General features: G+C 39.2%; 2 protein-coding genes across 3 annotated transcripts; both read right to left on the bottom strand.

Annotated features, from left to right (window-relative positions):
• Positions 1-2,572: 2,572 nt before the first annotated feature.
• Positions 2,573-17,506, bottom strand: notchl (notch receptor, like). Its single transcript, XM_085292614.1, has 11 exons — positions 17,369-17,506; positions 16,126-16,270; positions 15,085-15,417; positions 11,942-12,153; positions 11,374-11,698; positions 9,852-10,027; positions 8,761-8,822; positions 8,376-8,499; positions 6,531-6,628; positions 6,013-6,344; positions 2,573-3,524 (listed from the first exon to the last, which is right to left on the bottom strand). Exons 1-11 carry the CDS (start codon positions 17,418-17,420, stop codon positions 3,014-3,016), a joined length of 2,370 nt encoding a protein of 789 aa, XP_085148740.1. The 5' UTR covers positions 17,421-17,506; the 3' UTR covers positions 2,573-3,013.
• An 800-nt stretch (positions 17,507-18,306) lies between these two features.
• LOC146564838 (uncharacterized) lies at positions 18,307-22,867 on the bottom strand. 2 transcript variants are annotated; one of them, XM_085292616.1, is made up of 5 exons: positions 22,676-22,867; positions 22,236-22,343; positions 21,110-21,259; positions 19,366-19,968; positions 18,307-19,227 (listed from the first exon to the last, which is right to left on the bottom strand). In XM_085292616.1, the coding sequence occupies exons 1-5, from the start codon at positions 22,719-22,721 to the stop codon at positions 18,308-18,310; spliced, it is 1,827 nt and encodes a 608-aa protein (XP_085148742.1). In that variant the 5' UTR covers positions 22,722-22,867; the 3' UTR covers position 18,307. The 2 variants fall into 2 exon arrangements, with proteins under 2 accessions (XP_085148742.1, XP_085148743.1); XM_085292617.1 differs by having other exon boundaries at positions 22,527-22,860.
• Positions 22,868-23,902: the final 1,035 nt, after the last annotated feature.

Genomic DNA, 23,902 nt, shown 5'->3' with positions numbered 1-23,902 from the left:
TTTGAAATGTGTAATCAGCCCCTCTGAGACTTTACTTGCATATGTGACAAAAGAGCCGCCCACACAGCGTGAAGCTCAGGTAAATCACTCCGACCTTTTAGGCCATTATCCTGTACAGAGAAATGAGATGTGTCCTTATAAAACAGGCTCTGGGGTAAAATGGTTATGAAGACAAAGCCGAGGCATCTTTCAAGTGTCGAAGTTTTTAGCAGTGAGCAAAAATCTGCAGCAAGGAAAAGTCTCATGTTGTTCCTATATTTTTTTCATTAACATTTCTATATTCATGTCTGTAGATATTTGTCTTTTAATCATGACTGTATAACAACAACTTTGTGCACACATGTTTCGCCGACTAAGAGTCAGGAAAGTGTATTCTGAATTTGAGGGAGTGCGTAATTTTTTTAGGCGCATCCTTGAAAACGTGTGAAAAAGGGGACTGATATCAAAAGGTAACAGTAGCCTGTTTGTGTGTTTAATGTAAATATGTAATTTTCTTGTTTTCCGCCTCCTCTCCCAAAGACTCTTCTTTAGGATGTATCACTTCTAACACGTAATAAAGTGAGAAACTATTCTACAGTTCGATTCCCATGAGAGAGAGTTTGGTGAGGTATCCCACGGTAAACGATGGCGATAAAAGTGTGAATATCCATTAAATATTCAGCCAAACTCAATCAACATCAGCTTTTATCTGTTGTTAGATAATCTAAAAGGGATTTAATGTTAATACAACTTTTCAGTCTGGATTTCTGAATTGTTATGAGAGGTCTGCAAAGGGATCTTCAAAAGAAACCGTGACGCTAAATTCCATATTTTTATGCGGGACTCTTTAAATGGTTAAGTTTGGTTAAATGGTCACAAAAATGAGAACCTATTTGGGGATCTTGTGACAAGGTCTAACGTGTGCTGTGCGTGGGAATCCAAGAGTCACCTTTCCTCCAAGAACACTTTGCAAATGAAGTATCAGTTTTAACAGGTAATAAAGTGAAGATTGAGCCTGCTGCTCCACATTCCCACGGCCAGAAAGAGCTGCAAGAAGCAGTTTCCCACTGTCACACTTTTCCAACATTTGTCTACTTAGTGCTGTGTGCCACGACAAATGTGCATCCACCAAATTAAAAGCATTTTTTGTCACATGGTTTGGAAAACACCGGAACACTTGCTTTACGCACCTCTAAGTCTCACCATTAATATATAATCAGTTGCAAATAAAACACATTAGTACTAAATACATCCAAAGTAAAAAATATTTTTTTATATACACTGGCATTAGTAATAGGGTGTATGAGTATATTTGTTAGTAGTAGATAGGCTACCTGATTCCGGTAGAGAGCTTTTCGGGATGACCAGATATATCTGAGCTCTGATACAAAGAAATACACAAAGAAATTTAAATAAATCCAATAATTTTCTTTCACAGCAATAAAACAATAAACGTAAATAAATGTAACTAAATATACAAATTTATGTTGTGACTGTCATGTAACTTAGTGCAGAAATAATACCACATTTTGTGGTGTGCGTAAAAGTGCTTTAACGCTCACTGATTACATTTAATTCCACCTGTTTACAGACCTGCCTTCGCCACGATTCTCTTATCATGCAAGTCATTTACACCTCTGCAGCTGACAAATGCGCCTGGGAACCCAAATGCAGACGTGTAAATGACGTGCACACCTTGTGCTAGTTTTCGGGATGTATCAATTTTAACACTTAGCTGTCAGCGCAACTCTAATTCAGTCTTCCCACAAATACGCTCCTTCATCTGAAGAAAGACATTTATAAAAAAAAAAAGAAGAAGAAGAAGAAGAGGAAAACAAACGGAGAGAAAAAATTTTTTTGTTCTGATTTAATTCAATTAGTAGAAAAAAGTCAAGAATGAAAATGACGATTTTTGTCTTTTTGTCAGTAGAAATCAAAACAGTTCCAATTGTAGCCAGAATTTCGAGTATAACAACAATAATTAATAAATAAATGAAATCTGTGCTGAGAACCATTCATCTGATAATTATTTAACTTAAAAATAATGAGACCAGAATATCTGCAGGACGTTTCCTCGGAGCAGTAGCTGCTGGCCTTGGACGTCACCAGAAAGAGGCCAGTGTTTTACGCATCACTGCCTGTGCAAAAGTGAAAACCTCGCACATCTCATCATAACTCATTTCTGCAGTCCCAAAAGCAGAATCTGACTGTTATTAAAAACGTCATCAAAGGCGATTCAGTTTTTATGGTATTTTACAATTATAGTGATTCTGGGAGCCGGTGGGGGGTGGGACGATTGAAGCAAACATTTTAAGCAGTTTTAATCTATTTTTTTATTGTTCACTCTATGCACGCAGTTTCATTTAATTAAAGTTATTTTTGATTTCAGTTTTTAAGTCCCCGGGTAAGTACCAAGAGTTGTTTGAGTGCTGCTGCACAGTTGCAGGACTTGCTTCTACAAAGACTTTGGTTTTATCATTAATGCTTGATGATCGTGAGTTGAAAAAAGATGATAGATAAAGGACTTATGATAACTTAAGAATGCGCAGACTGTGGATGTAAATTAACGAGAAAAAAAATCCACAACATGTCAACAAAAAGTCACTTTATTGCATGCATCCCTGACATCTCTGTGCAGCTATGCATGTGTTATTCATTTATTTTTCCTTGAATATTTCTTCAATGAATACCAGCTGTTGCATATTTGAGTAGAATTCATCTTAGACATTCAGTTTTATTATTTACAAAATCTGAACATGCCATATAAGAGAACATTTACAACAGTATCCCTCAATCTTAACAAAACAAGAAAACAATTATTTACATGAGGCTGATTTAAAAAGAAATAATTAAAAAAGAGGTAATAAGGGAAGGAATATCTCTCTATGCTGTTGTGTATTAGTCTGACACCAATCCACTTAAGAAGCAATGGGCAAAGAAACACTGGATACAAACAATTAAAGTCCAGCTTAGGGCTTTGCACCGAATGACAAACTAAAACTGGGTGTCTCTAAAGGAAGCTGAATTTCCTTTCCTACAGGGCTGTTTGTGTGGAGTCACTCATGTTGTTTAACCTCTCACTTCTGGACTTCTGCTCCGAGTTTGTTGAACTCAGTGCTGCTTGCTCTACTCTAATAACACTGTCTCCGTTTGCAGCCGGCTGGTGTTCTGGTGGGGTAGCAGTATCGGTGGGAGGGGAAACAACTACTCTCTCTACGGGCTCATTGGGTGCTCTGTCTGACACTATAAGGTAATTGGGTTCTGGATGGTGGGCGCTAGAGCGGCGCTGCAGTGCATGCTGGGTGCAGGAAAAGGAACGCTGCCGAGGGGCAGGCTGGGGGGACAGGAAGTGAGGCGTGGCGGCTCTGGGGACTTCCTGATGCCTGTCACGGTCCTCGTCTTCTGATGTTACCTCTTGTAAGGTGCTGATTGGCCGAGGGGAGCGGCCCATGACCCGTGGAGGAACGAGAGCTGTTGCTGACTGGTTGAGCTGGGGTCGCCAGTTCTGAGGAGGAGGGTACTGCACTCGGCCCATGGACCAATCACTGGCAAGACAAGAAGGTCATCATAACATTAGACAGCATAAAAACAAACAAACAAAAAAACCTAAAGAGGTCTTTGGGAATGAACCCTTAAAACTGGAAATAACTGGTATTTTTGCAGTTCTGGGTATGGACATCAAAGACTTCACGTTTTTGGTGTAAAAGCCTGAAATAAGGTCTTGGTTAACACAAACTTATGTCCAAATGAATGTCTACATCTTCATTTTTTCTTCTGCAAATTCATAAATAACATAAAATAATGTCCCACTGATTAAATTTGAAACTTTTACATAAATAAAATATTAATTTAAATATTAATGTGCCAGTTTTGGCGACTGAAACAGCAATATATTATCTCTATTTTACTCAGTGCTAATTTCTGGGTGTCTCTGTTGGTTCAAAGAACTTATACATACACATGCAGCCACGGATGCACCTGGCTAAACCAAGCTAGCAGGTGTTAGCTGATAACTTAGCATTTCACCCATGTTGTCATTTCTTACCCCAAGAAAACAAAGATGGCAACAGCCAAAACATTCACACTGACGCACAGTGGCCATATTTTATGTACAGTCTATGTTAACAATATCTTGGATGAAAAATCAGCTAAATAACTTTAATTTTGTGACTTCAGCGTATCATCGAATGAATCTCCAAAGAAGTTCAACTATAACTACAGGAGATATTCACATTTGTTTTTATTTTCTTTGTTTTTTATGTGTTAAAATCATTATCTATTTTATTTTATGACATATTATCTCACATTACCAGGCCCTTACTATGCACATGTGGGAATATTTGCTAAAAGGTAGGTTTTATTCCCACTGCTGTCAAGTGCTTGCTCAAATGGGGTCGTTTGATTGTTGGTGTTTTGTATTATTATAGGGTCTCTACTAGAGATGGACCGATCCGATATTACGTATCGGTATTACTGGATCGGATATCGGAGAGAAATAAAAAATGCAATCTGATCCATTAAATATCAGGAAAACACCTCACAAAACTTGCGACATGGCATAACTCAGCTCATAACCTTAGCACGTCGGAGCAGTATGCTTCACATGATAGAGCGGCTGTGGCGTGCGAGAACTCTCGGCGGTCTGGTTGAGCATTTGAAGCCTCGCTACCAAACCAGCATTTCATCTCCGAGAAAGTTATCCCAGAGAGAAGTAAAGCAAGTGTGTAAGTTTCATCTCTGAATGTTTGTAAAGCATTCCCACGTTAAGCTTAACAACCGATATATGGAGTGACTGCTTCTCTCCCTCCCTCTCCTGCTGCTACTTCAATCATGAAACTGATCAATGATCAGCTGATCGGCTTTTCTGTCGCGAGTCCGTCTCTCTTGTTAGTTTATCGCCCACTTTGCGCCAGAAAGAGGAAACCAGCGGCTGAACAACAGCAGCAGCTTGATAAGCTGTTGTTAGAATTTATTTAATATTACTTTCTACACCAGGATCCTTTTCTACGTAGCTGACGGCTGGTAACTGTGCAGGGGCGGATCTAGCAAAGTTATGCAGGGGGGCAGGTAGGGCATTAACAGAGAAAAGGGGGCACAAAGACATACTTTTCTTTCTTATTCTCAGTTAAAATGTCTCGCTTTTAATAAATAATTATCTGAATCTTACACTCAAAGTTTTAATCTGATGTAAAATGTATAGATGTCCATTACTGTATATAGTAACTGTTAAGTCTAATATACCTAGTAATATCTAGTAAGCTATAGTACTTTTTCCTTTGGGAAGGTACCATCTGTGCAGTCTGCAATTCTTTTGAAAAAAGATGTTGAATCTATTTAATTATTGTGGAAAAATAAAAATTTATTGTGAATTTTCTTTACACGTGCATTAAATTAAAGTTGATTGCGTCGATTAAGCATCACGAGGCAGAGGGGGGTGGTTCCCTATTTTTTTCAGCTGGTAGTTGACAACCCTATTAGTTAGGCTGCTTAATATTTCCGCTAAGTACTCTTTAAAACACCAGAATAGGGAGGATGGTGCAGGTTTACGTTTATTACGTTGATCAGTATTGCTGAACTATGAAATATCTTGGGTGCAGTGTATTTTTTGCATACAAGTATAACAGAATAGCTTTAGTGTTTTGTTTTTTAACTTGAGTATGAACTTATACAAAATGCAGCGAGATATTAAAAAAAAAGTTTTATTGATTAAAAAATACACTATATCGGATTCATATCGGTATCGACAGATATCCAAATTTATGATATCGGTATCGGACATAAAAGAGTGGTATCGTGCCATCTCTAGTCTCTACCTTGCAGTATAAAGCGCCCTGAGGCGACTGCTGTTATGGTTTGGTGTATATGAATAAAACTGACTCGAATACGTTACCCTGTTGCCATAACACAAAAATTTTCCCTTTAGAGCCTATGGAGTATCGATTCATCCATCTACCTAGCTAAACCTGTTGATTTAGCTATAAGGCTGGTAAAAAATTCTATACTTTGATCGGCCTTATAATTCCAAAATCTTACTTTTGTACTGGTGGGGTCATATCCCGATGCCCTATGATACCAGAGAAGGAGGCACTTCTTCCAGGCAGGCCTTGTGAGCCCACCCACGGTGAGTACATCAGAGTGCGCTCCTCCCACATCATGTCGCTTCCCGTGTCCACAGGGATGGGTCCTCTCTGGATCTCATGAGCCAACAGGAGTTCCAGCACTTGGTGACGCATTCCCTCTCTGGCCACGTCAATTGGCCGGCGTCCCCTCCGGTCGTGCAGCTCAAGATTGGCACCATGAAGAAGAAGAAGTCTGGCAGTGTCATAGCAGCCATGGAGGGCAGAGAGGAAGAGTGCTGTTTCTCCCTAGCAAAGAAATAATCAGGAATACCACACATTACTTATATTTATGAACACTTAATGCTTCAGAAATTCAAACATAAATGTTACTTCTGTTTGCAATTCAAAACTATAAACAACAGAAGTGATGCTAAATAAATGTCAGGATTAAAAGTCTTCACTTAACACTAGAGAAAATCCATCAGAGCTTACCTTATTGTCTTGTAGGTCCACAGCAGCACCGTAGCGAATGAGGGTCCTTGCTAGTGAGAGGTGGTTTACTGAGCATGCCCAGTGCAGGGCTGATCTCCCTGAGAGAGACAGTGTGAGTGGAGGGGGAGGTTGACAGGGGAAGAAGGGAGGGAGTAAGTCAGCCAGTGAACAACTATTACACAACGAGCCCAGAGGATGAGGAGAGGGAGGATGAAGGCAGGGGATGACCTGCCTCAGCCAAACTGGAAAAGAGATGACGGGATATAAAGGTGGAAGAATAAGAGCTGCAGAAGGAGATAGATAGAGACACAGAGGCCCAAAGGAAAGTAAAAGTAAAAAAAAAGGAAGCATGAACACCAAAGCTAATATGTCCATCGACTTGAGTTTAAGTACTAGAGCACATTAACTTTGTTCTGAGTCAGAGGAGGGCAGCAGGGGAGCTGGAGAAGGAGAGAGAGGAAGTGATGGAGGTCACAGACAGCAGAGGACAGGACAGGAGGGACACAAAAAGAGGACGTGAGAGAGATGGGGTAAGTTACAAGTTACTCAACCCCTCCGTGTGCAGGTGTCAGAAAAAAAATGACTTACTCATGAGCTGTACATGTTTGGGTTCAGGAGGCAGACATCCTCTCTCTTAGTTATTCTGCTACAGGCTCAGACTGCTCATACTCCACATTCCTCTCTTTCAGCCACTGTGCATTGATACACCACTACTGCATGTCTTGTGTATCTCTCTGTACCTTTCTTCCATCTATCTCTGGGTCAGAGATTTTGTTCTGTAACTGCTGGCTCACAACTGGGCAGGTGTTTACGATTTGCATTGTGTTTTATTTGTGTGCTGTTGCACCCCAGCTATGTCAGGGGAGATTGGCCCTGCTTCTGTCATTGGTTTAATCCTGTTAAAAGGTAGTTTTAGGTACTAGGTTTATTTTTGTAACAGATATCAGAACTTTTACTTTGCCAAGTGCCTAAAGATAACATGTGTTTGACTATATCTCTGCCAGAGGTCTCTTCCTGTTAAACAGAAGTTCTGACTGTCTGATCATTGAAGGTCTCTCTCTGTTTTGAACTGGTGCTATATAGACTAAATTTAAACTTCAATCCACTCTCGTCTAAACAGATATTGCATTTAGACGCGTTCTTTTTTTTTTTCATCACCCTGTACTGCACACTGTGAGGTGTGGGGCCACTGCGTGGGTGCATAGACAACCAGGTAAAAACTGTGAAGTAAAACTAATGTGAAGAATTGTTTGTGTTGTTTACTGAACAAACAAAAGTTTGCTGATGCCACTGTGCCGACGATGTGCACGTTTATTTAAGTAAAAATTAATATGGGTTGTGGGGAATGAACTTTGGCCTCTAAAGTGAGGCATGGCAGAAATTTAAGAACCACTGCTCTAAACAATGTAAGTTGGTGGTCCAACTCTGAAGAGTTGTTTGAAATATACAAACTTTGGTGATCCCATGACGTGAACCAACAGACAGTCAACAGTTCTGGTTTGGAGAGACATCACAAAAGGTATCGGCTGTAACGCCATTAAATTTCAAAGAGAGACCTTTTGAGGAACCGTTGTCTACCGGGTACCTTTTAATCTTTCCATTGTTTTTGTTTCTAAACATATAGTTAAAGAATTTTAGAATCATTAGCTTTAATATTTGTCATTTTGACCATGTTGTGTGTGTGTGTGTGTGCTGGAATGGCTTGGATTTTGTTCATTGTTACAACTTTTTCTTAAACCAAATGATTAAAGGAATAAACGTTTAGATTGAAATTCTATTTTAGGTTTATTAGGTTTGGTGTTGAGCCATGTTTTCGTGATAGTAACTGGGACCAGGAAGCATTACCAGTATGATCTGTATTGTTGACTGGCACTCCTGCTCGCAGAAGCTCCAAGACCACTCTGTCCAGCCCACTACGCACTGCTCGGATCAGAACCACAGACCCATCTGGGCCACACCACTCTGCAGACTGCCAACACAACCAAACCACAATGACGAGACACATAATCAATACAAACTCTGTCATAATGCCTTTTTTAAATTTATTTTAAAGAAAAGTTTAAACCTTCTTTTCTAAAATCTTGTTCTAAAGTCAAAACATAAAGAAATCTTCTTAAGTAAAACATGAAACTAAATACACCATCAGAATCTCTCTACAGTCACAGGGCAAAAACTGTTTAAATTCCTGGCATATAATGGCTTCTCGAAACATTGACATAATGAAACTGACCTGCTGAGGAGGACTGAGCAGAGGAGGAGGCATGGCATTCCTCTCCCAACCTCTAGGTGGAGCTGAGGGAAAGCAAGCAACGTTTCAGGGTTAAGGACATTATAAAAACAGGAAATGTATAGTTGTCACGAACATTTTATGTCCCACAATGCAATTTCGTGCTGCAAAGTGTGTTTGTATGAATCCTGCTTTACTATAAACTTTATTACTTTACTTTACTTTATTAATCACTTTATTCACTTTACAACAATAGTCTGTGAGTTTAGCTGTGAGATACTGAAGATACTAAATAGAGTGATTCTGGGTCTGACAGTGAATACAGTTTGAATTTCAGCTTTGTATGTGTGACATCTGTGGTGAAATGTTCAGCCTATAGGTGCAACAAATTATTATTTTTAATAATCATCTGGATAAAAATAGCTTAAAGCTCCCAAGTTTACTTTAATATTTTACTTTGAGAAACTACCAAAGCAACCAAATGCAAAAATATCAAATGAAAAACATTTTGGAGAAACTGGAAACACAGATTTGCTCTTTGAATCATAACAGTGATCTTTTCTGCTGCTGAGGTCCATCAGAAACCAGCATTTTGTGACTACAGTTGAATAAATTCAAATTCAAATTTTATTTGTCACGTAAACAGTCATACACAGTACGATATGCAGTGAAATGCTTAGACAACTGCTCGTGACCTAAAAAAAAAAGGCTATGAATAAGATAGGAAATAAATATGAAAAATTAAAAAGGGTAAATTTAACTAGGAAAGAATAAAATATAAATTAAGGTTAAAAATGAAATAACTGTACAACACAATTTAGAATGAAGGGTAAATTTAACTGGGAAAGAATAAGATAAAATATATAAATTAAAGTTGAAAATAAAATAACTGTACAACAAAATACACAATACACAGTATAGAACTATATAAGAATGTATTGTGTATTGTGTATTTTGTTGTACAGTTGTACAGAATAATGACAGATTTGATTACAATATCTGCCATATTCTTTACAGCAATAGAATTTATGGTATATAGAGATTACTAAGCCAGATAGTCAAGCAACTGAGACAAAATACTGATGTTTCCTTACACTGTATAGCTCTGCGGGGCTGAGCGGCTCCAGCACGGTAGTGTTTCTGCTCCTGGGTCCTGTGGTCACAGATGGAGGCATCGTCCTGACGTCTGGAGCATCTCACACTGAGGTCCTCCATTGAACTCTGAGTAAAGTCTGTGTCACTTCCTATATCCTGGTCCCTCTTAAGAGGCCTGAAAACCAAAGCACAGTTTTGATACGGCACACTGAAAACTGCAGTAGTTTTCATGTGGGCACATTGTGTTTTCATGTCCTTTGCTTTACTTTCTTATTTTTCAGCACAGTTAAGAACAATAATATATTATGCAAATATCGGCTGATATGAAACAAAGGTATTCATGCAGAAATGAAGAGGATATCACTGGGATGTCTCAGGTCCAGAAATATCAAATGTTCCTGTTTTCACCATAAGCCCAGTACTATATCTTAACTATGGGTACAGTTATTGATTATATGCTGTTTCACCTAAGCTTTTGATTATATTTTGAGGTTAATCAAGACTTAAGTAGAAAATATATAAGTTAAAACATATTTAAAAATGCCCTCTATGATTTTCTACATCAAATACAATGTTTAACTTGACTAAAAACCAGAAATCCTCAAACTAGCTAATATAGAATGATAATATTTGAATATATATGTATCTAAAGCCCACTGTTACGCAGATGATACATGTTCACAGCTGAATTATGATTAGTCATAGATGGGAATCATTTAAGCGTTGATGTTCACCACTATTATGTAATGAAGGTAAAATCACTGCAGTCATGGACAAAACTTGTTTTCTGCAAGGAACAAAGTTCTTTGTAAAACTTTGTCATTTGTGCATGCATAAATGCATAAATGACTGGTGTGTCTGCGTGTGTGCGTGTGTGCTTATGATGTTTTTTAACTTTATGTATGTTTTACTGTTTATCAAATATTTCCGTATCTCACCTAACAAAATATTTCCTTTTTTTGCCTGCTATTTTGAACCAAAACTTGGTAAGCATCTAAATCGGCTTTTTATCTGTTGTACAGGGGAAAAAAATTGTTAATTCACAAAGGGGAAAATGAAAATATCATAAATAATAAAATAAAAAAGCAGTTGTCTAATTCTATGAATTCCTTTCTATATTTAGAAAAAACATCTTAAACACTTGTTATTTACATATCAGACACACAGACAATTTTTTAAATGAAATCTTGTAAACAGTTACCGAAACTTAACTGGCAGCTCTTTTCAAAACTCCTGACTCCTCTTTTATTAAAAATTCTGCTTGCTGCAATCCTACAGCAATTCCTGTAAGAACAACATGGTCTAGTTTTACTCTTCACCAACCACTGGTCACCTACCTTTAAGAAACTGGGAATTGTGTTTCAGGGCAGGATTAGATGAGAAAATGTACCAGGGTGAAAGTGAAGTGACATTCAGCCTTTGTAATAATTATACAGGATGAGCTCTCTCTTGTTACTGAATGCAATGACATCATTCCGGAGATTGGCAGACAAAACATCCTCTCAAATGAGCTCCACTCACCGCATTCGCATGGCATCCTCCCCTAGCGGTTCCCTCCTTCTCTTTTTTTCTGCTTCCTTGGCCTTTTTCTTTTTCTTCAAGCTGACCTTATCTTTCTCTCTGCTGGTTCTGACCCGTTGTTCTTGGTGTGTAGCATGCTGTATCCAGGCCTTGGCTTTGCTGTCACTGTCGGTGACTTTAGACCGGTGCTGCACCCTGTCAGTACTGTTCCTCTTTGCCCGCTGCTGCCTCACCCTCCTCACTACCAGGATTACCACGAGAGGCAGCAGCAGCAGAAGCCCAATAGCTATGGCAACTACGGCCCAAAGCCATGCGGGAGTCGGCTCTTTAAATGAAAAAATTCAAACAATAAAAGAAGACTCAAAGACAAAAAAAACACTTGAAAAAGATTCATTTTTATCTTTTTGCTTGTATCTATTTATATCTGAAATATGAAACACATCAACAAATCTGAAAATCTGCACAAAATGTACACACTGGAAACACAAAGGTGTTTTATAGTGTTTTGTTTGGATGAAATTCAAAGCTGGAAATGTGCGTGTGTGGGAGACAGGACATGTGAGCCTACCTTCAACTTCCTTTTCCTCCTCTCTGCTTCCTATTTCCTCTCGGACACCTCTAATGCTGATGACGGCATCCAGCTCTGAGAGGTTGGGGAAAGAGGTAGGTTTTAGTTCCTTTACAGCACGCAGGAAATTTGCGGCCTCAGTTGCATAAGGGAAACAGGTAGAGGGTGAACGGGAGCATGGCCTGTTGTCCACTTGGAGGAAAAGGAGGGAGCTAGGAAAAAGAGAGTAAGAAATGATTGGAAAAAACATGTATGTCATCTTTGAGCATTGTTTTATATGTATTTTCGCATGGGTAAAATTACCTTTGCAAAAAGTTATACTCTTTCAACAAAATAAATTAAAGAAAGAAAACAAAACACAAAGATAATTTCAAAACAAATAAAGCTACAAAGCTCAATTATGACTGGCTTATTGTAATTAATGGAGTTCCCCAAGGTTTTATGTGTGGCCCACTTTTTTTGGTCTTAATTGTGTTAATGCACAATGATCCAAAACTTTTATGGAGAATATGGAATTTCACATTTCTGTGAATCTTCTTTCCCAGTTACTTTATTTGCTTTAAATATGTTCAAGTCTTAACTATATAGATTAAGGACCAGATTTACTAACACACTATGCCCCAAAACTGGGCATTTACAAAGAGAGTGTAGTGACATGATTGCATCTAAGAAGTGGGAACACAGACTTACTCTGTTGTATATATATATTTAGGAGTTAACATTTAGGGAGGAGAATATTTAAACCAAGCATGTGAACGGATTTACTAACTACTCCAACATTTAAAGCAGAAAACAAGCATGTCTTATTTTTTGCACTTGATACTGAAATGAATTGACTGTGCCTGTGTTTAGAAAACAGTATAACTGTAAATCACCTAAAAGACTAACCACAGCTACAGTGGGGCAAAAAAGTATTTAGTCAGCCACCGATTGTGCAAGTTCCCCCACTTAAAATGATGACAGAGGTCAGTAATTTGCACCAGAGGTACACTTCAACTGTGAGAGACAGAATGTGAAAAAAAAAATCCATGAATTCACATGGTAGGATTTGTAAAGAATTTATTCGTAAATTAGGGTGGAAAATAAGTATTTGGTCACCTCAAACAAGGAAAATCTCTGGCTCTCACAGACCTGTAACGTCTTCTGTAAGAAGCTTTTCTGTCCCCCACTCGTTACCTGTATGAATGGCACCTGTTTGAACTCATCATCTGTATAAAAGACACCTGTCCACAGCCTCAAACAGTCAGACTCCAAACTCCGCCATGGCCAAGACCAAAGAGCTTTCGAAGGACACCAGGAAAAGTATTGTAGACCTGCACCAGACTGGGAAGAGTGAATCTACAATAGGCAAGCAGCTTGGTGTGAAAAAATCAACTGTGGGAGCAATCATCAGAAAATGGAAGACATACAAGACCACTGATAATCTCCCTCGATCTGGGGCTCCACGCAAGATCTCATCCCGTGGGGTCAAAATGATCATGAGAACGGTGAGCAAAGATCCCAGAACCACACGGGGGGACCTGGTGAATGACCTGCAGAGAGCTGGGACCAAAGTAACAAAGGTCACCATCAGTAACACACTACAACGGCAGGGAATCAAATCCCGCAGTGCCAGACGTGTTCCGCTGCTGAAGCCAGTGCATGTCCAGGCCCGTCTGAAGTTTGCCAGAGAGCACATGGATGATACAGCAGAGGATTGGGAGAATGTCATGTGGTCAGATGAAACCAAAGTAGAACTTTTTGGTATAAACTCAACTCGTCGTGTTTGGAGGAAGAAGAATACTGAGTTGCATCCCAAGAACACCATACCTACTGTGAAGCATGGGGGTGGAAACATCATGCTATGGGGCTGTTTTTCTGCCAAGGGGACAGGACGACTGATCCGTGTTAAGGACAGAATGAATGGGGCCATGTATCGTGAGATTTTGAGCCAAAACCTCCTTCCATCAGTGAGAACTTTGAAGATGAAACGAGGCTGGGTCTTCCAACATGACAATGATCCAAAACACACCGCCCGGGCAACAAAGGAGTGGCTCCGTAAGAAGCATTTGAAAGTCCTGGAGTGGCCTAGCCAGTCTCCAGACCTCAACCCCATAGAAAATCTGTGGCGGGAGTTGAAAGTCCGTGTTGCTCGGCGACAGCCCCAAAACATCACTGCTCTCGAGAAGATCTGCATGGAGGAATGGGCCAAGATACCAGCTACTGTGTGTGCAAACCTGGTAAAGACCTATAGTAAACGTTTGACCTCTGTTATTGCCAACAAAGGTTATGTTACAAAGTATTGAGTTGTATTTTTGTTATTGACCAAATACTTATTTTCCACCCTGATTTACGAATAAATTCTTTACAAATCCTACCATGTGGATTCATGGATTTTTTTTTCACATTCTGTCTCTCACAGTTGAAGTGTACCTCTGGTGCAAATTACTGACCTCTGTCATCATTTTAGGTGGGGGAACTTGCACAATCGGTGGCTGACTAAATACTTTTTTGCCCCACTGTATTTGGGGAATGGGATATGCTATTTTCCCCTATTTAGCTAAGAGCTAACACTTTATTTTTTGAATGCAAACAAATTTAAAGTTACAGATTTTTCTACATCTCTGACACATAGCCTAATCTCTAACTGAAATCAAATGGATAATTCATTAATTCTACTCTAACTCTAAGCTCATTTGTATATTTTTGTATTTTTACACAGATATTCCTAAATAATTGTACTTTTGCTGTGTAATCTTATTTTACACAAATAAGGATATGTGAAATCACAAGAGGAAAAATAGCCTCAATTTCTTCAGCTTCAGGCTCTTGGATGGTCTACAGGACAAATGTAAACAGAGTGATATCTATGGCAAAGGTAAGAGTGAGAAAAATATAATATTTATCTTTCTTTTATAATACAGTTATCGATACTCTGGTGCCAAATATCAACATTTTAATTAGAACAGGACTTGACAGGGCCACTTACTCCTTGTGGTGGTGCAGATTTGCATATTTTTAGAGTTATTATTGTGTTGCTTTGTCTTACATTTTTTATGTTGCCAGGCCAAAATGTCTCTTGTTACATAAAGGTTAAACAAAGAACATGCACTGTTTTTGAAACTCCCAATCACAATGTCAGAAACATTTGTCTCAGTACCCACCCATCTGAGTCTGCTGGTGACGCCTGCGCCAGCATGTTAGCAAGCTCCTGAGCATTAAAGTCGAACAAATTCCTGGTGGTGGCGAGGGGCACGGAGTCTCTCAGCTTGAGCGGTGACAGGAGGAGGACGCTGAGTGCCCAGAGCACGGAGCTGTTGAACGAGGCGCCACGTTGATGTGGGAATCGAGTGTGTAGGATCAGGGTGCCTTTAGCCCACACGGGGCTCTGGTGTTTGAAGCATTCGCTGCTGTCCCATCCACAGGCCGCGCTATCACATCCCTGATCACAGAGGGAGTTGGCAAAATGATCACGGCAGTAGTGAATGTGGCCCGGGCTGAGAGTCATGATGAGAGCGGAGAAAAACAAAACAAAAAAAGAATAGGTGATCTAAGAAATAATCTCAACTCAAGGTATACTGAACAGTAACAGATAACAGACTACTTGTACTAAGGTTACTTAATGTTTTCATTTATTCTACTTTTATAGACACCTTTGTGCTGCCTGGATCTCTTTAGTATTGTAGTTTGTATTAGTGTTTTTTTATAGTTTCATTTTTTTTTAAAGACTGAACACTAAACTTCCATAAATGATTATAAAAGTAATAATCAACAGGTTTTACTCTTAGATTACATTGATTGTTTGTATTTCTTGGCCCAGTTTCTTTTCCATAAGGTTTTCTTTAACATAAAAATAAAAGGTAACCACAATAAAATGAGGAAAAGATGAAGAAGAACAGGTGATATTACCTCAGTTTAAAAAGCAGAGCCACAAACTACATCTTAGTTGATCAAATATTTATAAGAAGCATTAGAATACAGTGCATAAATAAGCTGTTATGACTGTTTAGTGCGTCACTATCTTATTACCTTTTTGTTTCATGATATATGGTTAATCTATCTGTTCCTACACCCAAATATTTTGAAAAAAATTATATTTATATATATGTCAAAGTCGTTTTGAATTTATCACTAAGTTAAAAAATATTTGTAAGGGCTCTGAAAGTCAGAGGGCTGTAATGAAAAGAAGAACAAAAGTATTTTACTTGCAGGGAACCCTGTCCTTCAGGCAGTCAAAGCCGTCTCTGAGACACTCGGGGTCCGTACACTCTCTGTTACACGTCCCATCTGCGAACTTTTCCTTACATTTTCGGTTCACTGGGCAGTGGCCCCATGGATCACCAGATGCAGCTGTGGAGACAGATGCATATTAGACTTTAGAAAAAAACAAACAAACAACAACAACAAAAAACTGCACTACACCACACAGCGTGATTATAGTATTCCTCACTAAATTAAAGAGTATTTGCAGATGTAGTATTTGTAGATCTACTTTTTAATTAATATTTTGTCCTCAAATGAAGCACACATGGGTATTTTAAACGGCAGGTGACTTTTATCAGCAGTGAGATATGTCACAGGTAAATAAACTTCCACAGCTCCCCAGTTTACTATTTTCTGGTACAGCAAAATAGATCCGAGGTCCTAAATTTCAGCTTATCTAACCAGACATTATGCACAGCTGCAGAAAATAAAATGACTGTACAAGCAGTTTTCTCTAACTGTTTTTATCTCCAGACCAGCTCACACACAAATTCAATCCACTCATTGTTTCAGACCCATTAGCAGCTTTTCATAACAATGCAGGTCAAGCCATAAAAGGTGGCTCCTGATTCGTACTGTTAAAGGGAACAGGAAATGAGCCTGACACAAACAGGAAGTTTCCAGGAGAAACGAATAGAAACAGGAAATGGAGTGGGTCGGGAACTTGATAAAGGTCGAAGGTTGTTACTCTGGCAATGAAGAATGTGATGGAGTTGGACAATGGGTTTGGCAGGTGTGTGCGGGACCATAAAGTCATGGTAGAAAAAAAAAGGATAGACAATAGAGCTGTAATTAGACATGTTCACTCGCCAGCAAAGGGAGTCTTTTGGATACGAGTAATTTTACAAAACTGAGCCAGGAAAGATTTAAAAAAATATGTATATATACTGCTGACATAAAAAAAATAAAAACACTTTTCATTTTGTCTTTAACAAAACTATGAACTACATTTTGACGCAAGTGTGTTTGTAAACCATGTAAACTTATAAATATTTTACACATTGAAAGAAATATAAATATGTTTGTAACTGAATGCATTTTAAACCCCTCTTCTTTCAGAATGAGCTTTCTGATCATGACATATAGCTACAGGGTTCAGTTTGGTCACTCACTGAGCAGGTGGTGTGTTTCATGTAGGTTCAATAGAAAAAGGAATTCTTTGAATGGGGAAGGGGGGTAACTCACCTTGACATGTCAAGCTCAGTGCCAGAAGAACAAACGTCCTCAGAGCTATCATCTTCAGGCCGTCCCGGTCACCAGGTGCTGCCCCTTCTTCTCAAAAAGCCGTCCTCCAGTCCAGCTGTGTGGTATTATTCCACTACAAACTGCTTCTGATGTGCCAACGCTCAGATGAGACTCTCTATTTCACGTACTGAAAAGACGCTGTAGCTCTTCCGTAGCTGCAGCCCGGCTGCTCAGAATGAATAGTTAACTGTGAGTGAAGTCACCAAATCCCCATCACTGCTGCCACCAACACCTTCCAACTCCACCACCCAGCCCACTTTGTTCACTCGCTCTTTTTTCAGAGGGCCCTGCGGATATCTGGACAACTTCCTGCCACTGTGTGGAGAAGAAAAGGAAGGGCGATAACCATGTGTGCATGTATTTGTGTGTATGCGTGTGTTTGTAATTCTTACTGTGACTCAGGGAGCTGCTGGGAGAGCCGTTACTTCATATTGTGTAAAAAGCAGCAGGGCGTGACGAGACAGATTGGTTTGGATTTGATGATTTCACACATACACACATCTGGGGAGTCCTAACAGCTTGACTGTGACTGCTCTGCCTTTGAAAGAATTCTGGAAATACTTCTGGTAGCTGTTAATATTTAATTCACAAGGGAAAATATCAACTTTGACACTTGAGTTGACTTTGACCTTTTACATCATACATATCGAAACGATAAAATAGCAGTTTTGTTGTGCTCTAACAAAATGATGCTCCAAATAACACGAACCACTCGGAGGCCTCAAAATGAACGTAGTGCTTAAATTGTTTCAGCTACATCGAGACAACTACACTGCTTCAAGAAGTGCAAATATAAAAGAAGGATCCACCATCAAGTCTCAAACAAACGGTGTATAATACAAAGTTGGTATTAACTTGGCAACAAACACCAACATTGGTCTACGGGTCACCGACTCTCTCAGGTTGTTGCCCTGGAGCTCCTCTTTCCAAGCAGTATTCCTCCCAAAGCTCATTAAACAAGTTTCCAGTTCCACCAAAAGAACAACACTGGTCCTTTTTGGAGTCACACAATCTTAAATTCATTTTTTTAAACACAGCACAGAAAACCTGGCGTGAAAGCGGCGCTGTCTTCTGATCCACGCAGTGGCTGTAGTAGTACCTGTAGACCTCGGACATGTTTGAGAAGACTGGCTCCAGACAGAGCTTAGAGGTGGACGTTCCACCACAGGAAGGTGACACTTTTGGTAAACTCTCTAGAAACTCCTTCAGGACTATATGCTCAGAAGCTTTACGGGATTTCCTCTGCATTCGCTTCTTACTGTTCTCCTCCGAATCGTCTAGCTGGGAGGCATTCTGGGCCCAGTTAAGCACTGACCACTCTCCAATCCCCAAAGTGGAGAGGAACATTTTTTTGCAAACTTGTTTTTTATCGCCATCTGCTATCAAATGATATCTCATTGAGACTGATCTTCTAGACTGAGTCCACGGTGCACGGGTTCTTTCCACCGGATCACAGTCCACAAGCCCAGCCACATAGACCTTCCTCTGAGTCCAGTTCATACACTGCCAGAAAGCAGTGAACAGCCCACTCCGCGTTTCGTCACTAAAGTCAGCACAAAAGCGGTTCGATGCCCTTTTGCAGGCACCGGATGTGCATCTTGGCCCCATTGACCTTTGAGCTTTAGTAATAGCGGCGCCATCTTTCTTTCTCTTGCTGGTGTACGGTTTTCCCTCCATCCTGAGTTGCTTCTGACGATTTTGTTTCCATGTTAGTGGTTTTGCAACTCTGGATTTCTTTCGGATTGCCCCCTCTTTTTCTGGTAGCCTGTTTTTGTCTTTGTCAGTTGCATTCATGTGTTCTGTAAAAACATGGGAACCTTATTAACATGCACGTATCATTATTGAGATATACCTCATTGCTTCTGCCAAAACTTGTGTAAATCAGGTCAACGAGTTTATAAAGTAACTGATAAACAGTCAAAGAAAAAAACACTCACCTTGAGTAACTACTGCAGTGTTGCTGTCTACAGGAGGGGCAGTCACAACTGGCTTTTTTTCTGACTTGCTCTTGTTTGATTCAGTCTTTTCTGTTGCCCAGTTGAGCACAGACCATTCTCCAATCCCAAGCGTGGACAGGAACATGTTCTTACATACTTGTGTCCGTTTGCCATCCACCATCAAATGATAACGAAGTGATACCGATCTCCTTGAAGGCAACTCCGCAGCCCGAGATCTTTCCACAGAGTCACGATCGACTTGTCCTGCTACATAGAGCTTTCTCTGAGCCCAGTTCATGTGCTGCCAAAATTCATTGAACACCTTCTTCCTTGTTTCTTCAGTAATTTCACTACATAGCCGATTTGTCGCTTTTTTGCATGCATCCGAGGTGCATCTTGGTCCTATGGCTCTTGGGTGTTTGGTTACAATCTCACCATCTTTCTTGCGTTTGCTTACATATGATTTTCCCTCCATCCTCAGTTGTTTCTGCCTGTTTTGCTTCCACTTTAATGGATCTGCAACTTTGGCTTTGGTTATTTTTCTGACAGCGCCTGCTTTATCCAAATTGGTGTTTCCATTTTGGGCAACTGTATTAAGATGTGCTGTACAAACAGATCAAAAAACAGAAAAACATTTTTGTTGTTATTTTTCATTGCTAGCACTGGAGGTCTGGGATTTTTCAGAAACAATGAAACAATGAAACAATCATTCAAGTTTAAACCCTCAAAATCTTTTCTCAGAAATATTGGGGATGTTTATTGGTCTTATTATTATTCTGATAGCACTCAAGCATTTCAGTTGAATGTTCATGGCAAAGAGACCAATTCTGAATACATTAAGAGAGGGAGATAGAGGGCAATGTACTCATCCCTAGTGAAAATTGGGTAAAAATGTGTCAACTGCAGTGGACCATAAAAGTCTCCAATACATGGCGAGAGTTTGGATGGAGACACTTAGTGAGATATTTTATTACACCAATTCAAAAAAGGCACCGAGGAGGTCGCGACTTATGTTGGAGGCTTTGTGGGACCTCTGGAGCTAAACATTATCATATCTTCTGGGGATGTAATGTAATTTTGGTCCTGTATGTGTAATCATATAAATTTTGTTTATGGATCTAAAATCCCCTGTTCATTTCAGTGTATATATTTGGGAGCTGTAAACACGCAAAACTGGAAGAAGTCTGATATGAGACTGTTGGCAATTCTATTGATTGCTAGCAAAAAAGCCATTACAAGGAAATGGTTAAAGGTTGAACCACCGTCACAGGAGGACTGCATCAATATAGTCAACGAAATCTACATTACGGAAAAACTATCATTCACTTTGAGGATTCACAGTGACAAGTTCTATGAGCAACGGTCAAAATGAACCAAATATGTTAAACCAATAAGATCTGACTTTTTGTAAGGTTCTGGAACTACGAGTGATACATGGATTTCGGGGATGTCTAGGCCCGGTGGCGCTGAAGCAGCTGACTTTTCTGTTGACCCAAATTAATTTAACTATATACGTAAAAGTATATATATTAAATAATAATGGATAAATGGATAATAATAATAATAACAAGAATAATTATAAAAATATTATTATAATAAATAATCCACCGGTGTTACTGAAAATTAAAAAAAAAATATATATATATCAATTGAATGTTCACAAAATTAACTTTTTATAATACTTGCATGCACACTTATACATCCAAGTAAAGGTGGATGTACATTAACTCTTATCTGTACTTACTAGTGTCAGCACCCACAGGTGCTTGGTGATGTACAGGAAATTGGGAGATCATCTGCTGCTCAGATATTGTCATTGAGTGGGACCGTTTTTTACCCACTCCATCTTTGTCCATGTCAGATTTCCTGCTTGCATCACCGACATGCAGGTGGTCTATGTAGAGAAGCATACATTGTAACAAGCAGCAATGAGTTGACTGTCCAGAATTCTGTCAGCAGTAACTCTCCCCCTAGTCTCCACATGTAATTGTGCACACATCAACAGCCTGTTTTACATTGTTGTAGCCCACATTCATGTTCAGTAAATATGTCTGTTTGTATGAAGCTTTGTTTTGTTCTGTTTGCTTGTATCAATGGCTCTGTGGATTATTGAGTCATTTATAGGCTCAAACTCAGGAGGCAGGAATTGAACTCAAAATGAGCTTTAATGTTGATTTCCCAGGTGATAAACAGTCCAGAATCCACAAGACAAGTTACAGAAAATAGGACATCTATACATCTACACAGTAAATACAAGGGCTACAAAGACAAGGAACAGGTAGCTGGAGGGATGAATCAATAAAGGTTAAAAACACAAGACTATACAGAAATAACCCTAAAAAAAGAATATTAACAAAAATGAGAAACAAAGAAGTGAAACCCCAGATACTCAGAAGCTACTAATCAACTGTAATCAAATAGACACTGACATTGACCCTTAAATGAATAAAAATAATCATTTAAAAGTGTAAAACATGCAAACACGTTTTTTTTGTGCCTTACCTTGTATATTTGTGTGTTCTGTGACTGGTAAATAGTCACTCGTGCCCCACAGGAATATTTGAATATGAAATATTGATATCATGTTGGTAACACAAACTGTGTACTAAAGATAATTCTTCTCTTTGTATGGCTTTGGCATACTTGGCATACAAACCCTTTTCACTTCCCAGCACTCACATTTGAAATGTAACATCCTTGCTAAACAAAAATATACTACTAAACCTATACTTCTTATTTGAAGTGACCAGAGTGGCCTGGGATTATGTTACAATTTGTGAATTGTTTAAGTCTGCCTCTGCTTGTTAGGACAGGTGAATACCTGATATTTTTCACATTTCATTAAACATTGCATGAGCTCATATACCCACCTGGTGGGATGTGATGGTGCCCAAAAGTCTCAGGGACTGTGGGTCTGTGGACTGGGGTTTCGGGGGTGGGTTTGGGAAGAAGACCAATATCCTCCATTGCTGCAATAGCTAAAACATGAAAAAGAAAAGAATTATTATTGTATTTTACGATTGAGTTTAAAATCGCATTTTCTCCAGCCATCTTTCTTTCCCCTCTTAGGTCATCACTAAAATAAGCCTGAAACCCCGTCAGCGCAGCTGTTTACTGTGCACAACAAACCCATGTGGCCAAATCCAGATGTTTTAGCTTACGTAGAAGTAGGCGTTGCTGGGCCTGAGAGTCACGGAAAAACTGCAGATCGAGAAGCTGCTCCTAACGCGGTATATCTGGCTAAGCTCTCACCCTTCATGCAGGCTGAAACCTTTAAAACGACACATTTCTGGCGTTCGTGTTTGCTTACACAGCGTTATACATTTGAAAACGTCTCGTAAACCCGTCGCTTCCATCCAGACCAGCTCACAAATGTCCCCGCTGCCAACTGTTTACTCCATCGCGGCTCTGGCAGCGAAACTCCGCAGCAGTCAAATCAGTTAACTCGACTTTTATTTGGCTAAATGTTCATAACTGTATGCTCTGAGGGGCTTCTCACAGGCAGCTGCCATGTCTGAGCATGCGCATCCAGGCTTTCCAGGGTACATATACAAGTGACTTTGGTGTGACAGTTTATAACAGAGATGGGAGCTCAGTTTCACAAATGTATGAATCACATATGTGTAAAGTTACGCCTTAATTTCAGCCAAAGGGAAACAAAAATGAATATTATTGTTGCAAATCCCATAAAGTCTTCTGACAGTATTCTGATGCAGGCCATCTATGCAAGGATTATTTATATCATTCAATTCTGCGGTTACAAAGAGATTAATTGCTTTAGTTTGCACTAGAAGAACAATGACAACAATGTGCCATGTCTAACAACATGTAAATATGCTTTTATATACTGAAAAAAAGACAGTGTAAGAGCATAATTCTCCATAATAATAGGTCTAATGGGTCAACATAAGGGTTCAAATTAGAATTATTCAGTGGCTGCTCTCAGTTCAATATTTACCATAGTAGCCTATTTTATTTACCAACTGTGGTTTGCACCATTGCCTCACAGCAAGAAAACCCTTTGTTCAAATCCATCACAAGGCTGGAGCTTTCCTGCAGGGACTTTACATGTTCACAACCCTAAACTGGATAAGCAGAAGAAAGTGAATGGATGGACTTTCCTTGATTTTTTTCATTTAGTAAAGCATTCTACTTTTGAACAGATTACTGTGGATTTAATTAACAGTTATGATTACTAGGTACTAAAAACGCTTCATTTTCTCCAAAGTTAACCTCAGTGAACTGCAGTATAAACATGCTGCATACATTTTAAAGAAATCATTATCCCAAAAGTGCTGCTGCAGTAGAAATTTCGAAGATATTTCCCGACATAGAAACTAGAATACAGTGAAAACACAAAAAGGGATATTGTATTGGCTGAATCCAGTTTGAATTAGTTTAGAATTCTACATTTTAAACTTAAAACTTTTAAACTAAAAGTTTTTTAATGCAATAAAGGACTATAAATCTGTCGTTTTTTAAGTGCTGAAGTGTAAGAAATTGACCAAAGATGTATTTTATTGCTTTTTATTTTTTT

The sequence above is a fragment of the Mchenga conophoros genome, linkage group LG11 (assembly GCF_057382185.1).
Source record: "Mchenga conophoros isolate Kocher_MC1m ecotype Shallow Benthic linkage group LG11, M_conophoros_male_GT1.1, whole genome shotgun sequence".
Classification (NCBI taxonomy): domain Eukaryota; kingdom Metazoa; phylum Chordata; class Actinopteri; order Cichliformes; family Cichlidae; genus Mchenga; species Mchenga conophoros.
The sequence above is the reverse complement of the archived record's forward strand: the minus strand, read 5'-3'. Positions and strand labels throughout refer to the sequence as shown.